This window comes from Aethalodelphis obliquidens, unplaced genomic scaffold, assembly GCF_003676395.1.
Source record: "Aethalodelphis obliquidens isolate GAN/ISIS:26980383/991018 unplaced genomic scaffold, ASM367639v1 scaffold44, whole genome shotgun sequence".
Classification (NCBI taxonomy): Eukaryota; Metazoa; Chordata; class Mammalia; order Artiodactyla; family Delphinidae; genus Aethalodelphis; species Aethalodelphis obliquidens.
In genome coordinates this window covers 13,506,856-13,515,478 of record NW_020837988.1, presented here as the reverse complement: position 1 = coordinate 13,515,478, position 8,623 = coordinate 13,506,856, and the positions used below count along the sequence as shown (strand labels likewise).

Here is an 8,623-nt window from a genome sequence, read left to right as displayed (position 1 = left end):
AGGACGCTTTTGTGAACAACAGGAGCTACTTGAGATGGAGAAACCACCGTCAGGTCAGAGCCATTTCAGCGCAGCTTACCTGGCTTGCCCTGCGGTGGAGAGGATCTTGTGTCCCCCCTAAGGTGGTGTTCCTACAGATTCCCTGGGGGATGCTTTACCTTGGTTACCACTCAAGACTCTTGCCTCACATTTGATGAGGGGTAACCAAGCACCTGATGGGTGGATGGATGAGTCTGCATGTGTATCCCACCGGGTTATATTCACTTTGGGTATTTTTTGGCTGGAGAGTTAGAGCTGGCACCCAGGCATTTCTTACCAAGGGCCCAGCCCTGAAGACACCATACGCCTATTAGCAGACCAGGCTTCTTTGCACACAAGTCCCCTAGAACTGGGTCTAAGTTCCGGCCTTTGGCTTGTTCTTTCTCCCTTGATAGCTTCTTTCCCATCAACCCCCAAGTTCCCAATAGTTAACATTCCCTTGGGAAGATCTGAGAAAGACAGAGAGGAAGCTACACTTGGAAAGAAGATTGCTTTGTACTTTATTTACAACAGAATGTAAGAAAAAGTAAGTTATTATCAATAATAAATAACTGGGAAAAAAACCACAAAACAGCCATAAAATGACACAGGAGGATGGCGTGTGTGAGGATCAATTTTGTTTGCTTTGCTTGCTGTCTATAACACTGTGCAGCCCAAAACTTGGTCCCTCAGCTGTGGCAGTGGTATATTGACTCATTTAATCAAGATCTCAGCTCGAAATGTAAACGCTAAAAATTACACTTGAAGCTACATACAAGTGGCACAGGTATAACATCAACTCAAAGAACCTCTCCTTGGTGACACACACAAACTGAAGGGAGACTTGCAATTCAACAGACAGGCTTTCGATTTTAAGCAAAAACATTGAGAGGCTTACCCTAAGGCATCTGTTAACTTAACGACAAAATAACAATAACAGCATCTGGAAAGGTCTCAACATATTCACATTCTCTTATTGCACTAACTCCTAAAAAGCTTAAACACTTACATTTCAAATGAAACAGATTGTTTTGAAGGTAGAACACAGAAGAATCTGGTATGTGTTGCCTCTGTATGCCATTGCCATGCTCTTGTGTAACACTCGGTTTCAGCAGGAAAGAATAGTTTTAAATGATTTATGATCAAGTGCAGTCACTGGTTTTTTTTTTAATTTCAAGAATTATGGCTTAGATGGCATATCGTCACCCAGCCTACTGAATCAGATGATCAGAAAGGGACTAAAACTATTTAAACAATCTTTCCCATTGGATTATCTGAGTACGTATTACACGTGGAGTAAATTATTCTCTGGCCCTTCTGAAAAGTAAAATTGTTGTTGACCTATGCCAGCCAGTGACGTGTCGTCTCTGAGCCATTGAAAAGATGCTAAGGCGAGTAGAATTTTAAAATACGCATAAATCCATTAGCCTTGAAATTTTCATGGAAAAATGATTTCTTGAGTAGTGTCAGAATCTATTCTCTTAGGTCACTGTTTATTACAGTGTCTTGGAAGAAAACCACATAACTTTTGGGGGTCTTTTTGTGTTTTTTGAGTGTCTACATTAGACACACACAATTGTGCTATTTAGAGATTTATTTTCACAACCAAAAACATGGCTAATAAATACCTCCAAATAACTTAAAGCCATTTTCCCTCACACAAATGCAAGACCAAAACAGAAGGGTTTATAAATTCGTTCACCAGTGAACTCATACTGTTTTGGTTATCATGTAGTAACAAAAATGTCACGGACTCCTTTGTCGTTATGCTTCCTCTTTGCTTTGTCTTATTCCAGCCCAAAAGCAGGAAAATGAAATGGTCTTCAGAGCTGACTTCTGACAAAGTTTATGCAGTAAAAACACCAAGGGCTTCTTATCCTGGGAAAGCACAGCTAAAGCAACAGTGCTGTACTATGGCCAACGAAAAGCACAAGGGCATTTCGTAATTTGAAGTCCATTCAAAGTAATGAAATCTATGGTCATTTTGATGGTCTCCACTAACATGAGAGACAAAGATCGGGTGAACATACGTGTTATTCTGTGGATTATTTATTTTAATTTGGCTACCAGAGACTTAAAACTGGTGGTGTCGGATTCACTATATTTATATATATACAGGTATAGTACAATTTTGGTGAACAAGGTTGAAGGTTTCCACATTGCAGACAGAGGCACTGAGTTAAGATTCTATTCTTCCCCTAAACATGCTTAATGAATTCAAGTTTCTGCTTTTCTTTTCTTCTAAATTTCCATCATGCAGCCACTTAGTTTCCAGCCTTATAGGAATTAATAATGTTCTATATACACATTCATCGCAGGCTTGTACCCCACAATAAACAAATTCATGTATGGAGACTGTGAAATGACACTTGACAATCAAGACAAATAAAATACTGAAGTCATTTATGCCCTGTGATGACTGGACTAAATATTCAAAGCAGCTAAAGGAATATCTGCACCCGTCTCCCCCCCCCCCCATTAAAATGCACACAAACCACATGTAGACAGAAAAACTGAACATACTTTAAGAGCACACATATTTGTTGGCTAAGAATTACACTATCAGTGGTAGTTTTGCAAGTAATGTCTGTGGTATTGTACTGGCTATAAGAGAAAGAAAACTCACAGTAGGAAACCAGAAATTAGCTTTCTAAAGCATATAGAATTGCTGACCTGGATAGCAGAAGCTACTTTACAAAAATGGAAAATTAGCAATGGCATCAACAGAAAAACTAGGTCTAGATGTGTGAACAGCACGCACAAAATAAATTCATTCCATGCAAAAATCACGATCCCACCCCATCCTGATTTCAGCTTGCAAATGGTAAGCAAATATACACACCATGTCACTGTCTTCTGAAAGGAGAATTTTACTTCCAAAGGGAAACATTCTTGTTAAGTGCTACTGTGTCGAAAGAGAGCCATTGAGAAGTCCAAGGGGTCTTGATAAAAGATTGAGTTTTCCCACAAGCAAAAATCATGCTACCATACCATGCAAAGGCGGTGTCTTACTATGGTGCTATCATTCTTAGGGAAGAGATGCACTGTTGATCTAAGCTATTTGCAATGGGTTCCCTTTGAGTTCTGGGTTTATTTATTTATTAAGCTAAATGTCAACCTATAGATAAAGAAATGATCTTGACAATCTGACATATGACTTAGAACACTTGGTGCTGGGCTCATGGGGCCAGCACCTGCACCTTGGGAGAGTCTGTTAACTGGAAGGACACTAGGCAGAGTGCTGTGCTCTGAGAGAGAGAAGCAGGCAGGGTCCACTGGCTGAGAGGCTGTGTAAGAGGAGGAGGATACCCTCCTTGGTCTATGTAGTGTCCTTTGGAATCTGTGTTTGGGGAAGGTCCCTTTCCTGAGGTTGGAGGTTATGGTCAGGAAGGCTAGCTGGGGCCTTGGAGTTGCCCAATTACCTTGTTCTCTTCCTCTCTTGGAGGACAAAAGGAAATGCCAGATTCTGTTTGCTCTTCTTTCTGTGTTTAAAGGCAGTGAGGTGCAAAGGTGGCAGTCTTCTCTTTAGATCAAAGGAGAGTTCTCTCTCTGCCACTTTGGTGAGTGATCTTGTCTCCCATCAACCTTGAGTCTAATCTTGCATTACCAATACTCTCAGAAAAGAAAGCTAGACAGAGGGGCATCTTTTATCACTTTTCCTTGTTACTCTACAGATAGGAGTCAGCCATTCTGCTCATTTTCTCCTCCCACTCGACTGTATTCACTCGACTTTTGTGACATTCCCAATATTTGGATTTCAAGTAAGGAGCAAGAGAATGACAATCTTTTCTAAGGTCTAGTGATGGGCAATCCGTTCAGGGAGGTCTAGATGTTATTAAGAGTAAAATGAGGAAGGGGATGGGAGACAACTCTGACAGTGTTAAAGTCCAGGTAGTTTACTCTATCCTTGAACTTCTTTGAATGGGTAAAGAGTCAATGAATTCTACTCAATTAATTGCAAATTCTGAGAATCTTAAAGGATGATGGAAGGTGATAGGTCAAGGTTCGTTGGTACCTGTAGAAAAAAAAAGACGTTTGCCTCACCTGGGCCTCTTGGTTCCTAAACCAAACCATCCCCAAATCAGACAGTTATGGTCACATTCATCCATGTAATTCTTAAAAGATTTCTGAGGCCACAAGGGTACAAAGGGGAAAGTTATTAAAAGACAGAAACAAGTGGAATCTTTATTAAATTCTGTGAAAGGTATAAATAGGTTACTGTTAATTGCACTTGGAGCCTCTACATGTTGATAATTAAAATTTCCAAAAAATTTAAAGAGTTAATTAGGCCCCAAATCCTGAGTCAGACTAACGCAAATAGGAATCTCAGTAACTACTGGTATTCAAGTATTGGTAAGGAGCAGTTCAAAATTTAACAATTAGGTATATTGTGCCTGAGAATATTTTTGAGAATTTCAGGTTTGATGGGAGGAAACTGACTTCACTATTTCACTACACCTTGTAACACAGTGGTGCAAAGTTTTCATTTATTTACCCTGGAAGTCCATGCCAACCTCATCAAATGCCCAATAAACAAGGCTTCCTCCCTGGCATCCAGCTGTGGCTACAGAAGATCCCTTCTGTCCTTTGCAAGTCTTACATCTTACATCTAATATGACGCTGTGTGGCACACTTAAGGAATCATATGTGAAATTACTTAACTACATGCACACTCAAAAGATCAAAGGGACATGTTTGAGTGACAAAGCAGTCTTTTTCTATACCAGATTATTAAAAAAAAAACAACAAACAAAAAAAACAAGACCCCAAACCGAAAATATAAAACCCCATGAAATATTCTTATGAAGCTACTCTGCTTTAGGCCGACATGGCTTATCTGAAGAATGTATGCCAGGTAAATTCAGGGTGGCTTTTTTCTCAGGGTCTGGAAGCGTGAGAGTTTCTGGGGCAGACTTTTTCCGGGGCCGATCTTTGGGAACCGACAGAAATTCTGGCGCATCTGTGGAGAGAGGAGTGGATGGAGCGCTGGAAGGGGCGCTGCGGACTGAGGACGGCAGCAGGGGAATGCTGGAGATAGAAACGGCAGGGGGGAAAACGCCAATTTTCTTGTTGGTGGCTTCCTGAGTGGCTCGTTCAAATTCTCGGACTTCATCCATTGTCATGTCTTAAAGGAAAAAAACAGAAAGAAGAAAAAAATGAGCAGGTATTTAGAAGAGATGCAAATGGATTCATCTCTCTGCCTGTTTTTAAAGGACCCATCAGAACTCTATGATAAGGGGATCTCTCCAGATTATAAACCCAAATTATCATCGAAATGCTAAGCCCTGAATTTTTTTCTTTTTACTGAGGCAGACCTCTGAAAAAAAAAAATTCCTTTATGAGTAACCATCCAAGGTTGTCCAAAGCAATTTTCAGTGAGTACTTTAAGTATTCTGAAAAAAGAACTTATCAGGAGAGTACAGAAGCACACCGGAGCTGTGTGTGTCTGTGTGTTGTGCGTATGGTATGGTATGCAGAGCTATTATTAGACCTGGCCATCTTTTCTATAAAGGGAAGATTATTAAAGCAATCAATGGCCCCAAAATGATACATACTATTATCCACTTTAGATCGTGAAAATATAAGTTCACCTTTATAGGGTAAATAGGCAGATCATCAGAATTTTTCAACATGCTATCCTCTTATTCAATGAATATACTTTATGTATTCTAGGGGTTACTTGTTTCCTGACTGTGTATCCACCCTGAGATTTTTCAGACGCTGTGTTTTAATTATTTCTTCTTAAAAAACAAGTAAGATATGACAACAACAACAACAAACTTTGCTAACTATCCCCAAACCAAAAAAACGAAACCATTTCTCAAGGAAACATAAAAAGAAAAAGAGCAGAGAACAAAAGGATAGTATCACATAATGGGTGAGAATTTTATTTAAAAGAAAAAAGAGCATTATTTGGCATTCAAGAAATAAATTCAGTGACGCCTCATTTAACAGGCATTGTCAGATGGTGTAGACTTTCCAAATACCTGAAATGTTATTACGTGAGAAAGTAAAAAAGAAAAATTCCTTTAAATGTAAATCCTTCCCTAATGTAACTACAGTGAATAACGTATTATATACACTTACTACATTTTAGACATAATACACTGAAGGAATATCACTGTGTTACAATACAGTGATGCCTTCTTTCTTAGGGCCGGTTTGCTTTATATAGTTTAGTATCTCTTCTCTCATTCTTAGAAACTCTATTATTATTACTACTACTATTATGGTTATTATTAATTACTCTCAGTCTGGCTATCCCTGGTATCTTTTGCCAATTTTATTACTGGTAACAGGGAAAACAGATAACTGGGCATATTAGAAAAAGCTCAGTGAAGGCCTAAAAGCTTGTAAAATGTGAAATCTGCTGCCCATGGATTTCTACATCTGTTTTAGCTTCCAGAGACCCATTTTTCATTTGTGGCCTCTCCCATGAACTTAGTAGGTGATACCACATTAGATGATACCACATAAAATAGTATGAAACATAGAGTCCCTTTGGAAATACTAACTATGGAGTTAATATAGTATTAATCATTAGGATATATATATATATATATATATATATATATATATATATAGAGAGAGAGAGAGAGAGAGAGAGAGAGAGAAAGAGAGAGAGAGGGAGAGAGAGAGAGAGAGACAGAGAGACAGAGAGTCATATAACATATGAGCAAACCAGGAATATTGCACAAAAAACAAAATCCTTGAGAGGATTTCCTAGGAACAATTATTAAAATTTTCTGAAAGGAAAAAGTTCTTACAAAGGAAATAAAAAATTATGCCTGTGTTGACAGAATATGAAATTCAGAATATAGCAAGAACTGTACCTGTAAACTTACCACTTTAAAAAAATACTAAGACTATTAAACAAGCTCAGAAATAAGATTAAGTTCTTTAAAAGGAGGTATTTCAAAACAAAATTGAGAAGCAGTCGCATAGTACAGGGAGATCAGCTCGTGCTTTGTGACCACCAGAGGGGTGGGATAGGGAGGGTGGGAGGGAGGGAGACGCAAGAGGGAAGAGATATGGGGATATATGTATATGTATATCTGATTCACTTTGTTATAAAGCAGAAACTAACACACCATTGTAAAGCAATTATACTCCAATAAATATGTTTAAAAAAAGTATAAGAAAAATAAAACAAATTGAGACTCAGAAAAATTTCAGTGAATGTCAGCAAAATCTCAGCAGTATGTTTCTGCTATAATAAATGATATCATCTTTGAAAAATCAGGTTTTCTATACAAGTGGCTGAATATAGTGCTCCACTCCACACATCCAGCAGGGGGCAGAAATCATCCAAAGTACAGAAGTTTGATTTTACACTCCGGTTCAGAGTCTCTTAGAAGTTCTCCTCCTTGAAAGTATTGAACCTACTCAATTGAATAGGAGACTGTTATTTTCCTTATTGCCCGTGGCCATGGATGTTCATTTTGCCTAATTTCAATCTAGTTTGTCTCTACTCAGGTCAATGATTTAAATTTACTGAGCACCCATGCAGTTTTTATTTGTGATGGACAGCAGCCCCTTGATTTCAACTTTTTCATTATGATAGAGAAGAAAAATATAGAAAAATAAAAGACCCCCAATTTGATGGAATTCAAAGAATAAGGGAAATGGTGGTAAGCATTTAAAGGTAACCACGTTGGGACTTCCCTGGTGGTCCAGTGGTTAAGACTTCGCCTTCCAATGCAGGGGGTGAGGGTTCCATCCCTGGCCGGGGAACTAAGATCCCACATGCCTCCAGGCCAAAAAACCAAAACATAAAACAGAAGCAATATTGTAACAAATTCAATAAGGTGTAAGAACTTAGAATGAGGAAAGCACTGTTTAGTATCCTTTGGCTACCTGGCATCTTCCCCTTTCCTCTGGCTTCCTTTGTCTTGTGGTGCTTATATATAGTGAGTGGCTTTCAGAGAGCAGCTGAGAGGGAACAGGTGTCTAACGTTCCTAAAGAAAAGGTAATTGAAAGTGATAGAAATTCAAGGACAGTTTCCTTAATGAGCACTTCTAACTTTAGAACAGGGAGAGAGGAAGGGGGAAGTCCTATAGGAACTGGTCGGTGCCTACAGAGGAACACCTCCTGATCCAAAGAGCTTTCTGCAAATCCAATCACTGCATCCAAAATGGGGAAGAAGTCCATTTCAACCTCAAGGGCAGTCACATGCATCCAATAGCAGCACATAGGTTTTACAGGGCACATTCCAAAGACATGCTCTCAAAAGTTCACTAGAAATTTCCAAAGTGCAACCAAAGGTCTTTGCATATCTAAAGCATTTACAACAATAGCCATCTGTCAATTTTCTGTAACTACGCTGTCAATTTCTTAAATATCTAATGTGTATTACTGTGGGGCTAACAGACATGTGGGCTCAAGCTGGCACCCAAAGAGATCACAGCTCTGGCCAAAGATACATTTAAATGACTTGGCGATTACATTTTTCTTTGTTGTCTGTCACTCCTCTTCATTAGCACGAATGATTGAGATAGAACTATATTTAAGATGCTGGCATACACCGTACGGTCAGCTCTCAATCACCAATGTGCCATTAAATAACCTCAGGTTCTCTGATGCTTAAGTCCTGGGCTAGATCTA

General features: G+C 39.0%; 1 protein-coding gene across 5 annotated transcripts in view; it reads right to left on the bottom strand.

Moving 5' to 3' along the window:
* Window positions 1-522: 522 nt before the first annotated feature.
* PITPNC1 (phosphatidylinositol transfer protein cytoplasmic 1) overlaps window positions 523-8,623 on the bottom strand; it is a 256,038-nt gene continuing 247,937 nt past the window's right edge. For all 5 annotated transcript variants that reach the window (XM_027081162.1, XM_027081160.1, XM_027081158.1 and 2 more), the window contains one exon: window positions 523-5,143. In XM_027081162.1, the coding sequence (XP_026936963.1) occupies window positions 5,138-5,143 (6 nt within the window). In that variant the 3' untranslated portion in view covers window positions 523-5,137. The remainder of the gene's footprint in view (window positions 5,144-8,623) is intronic.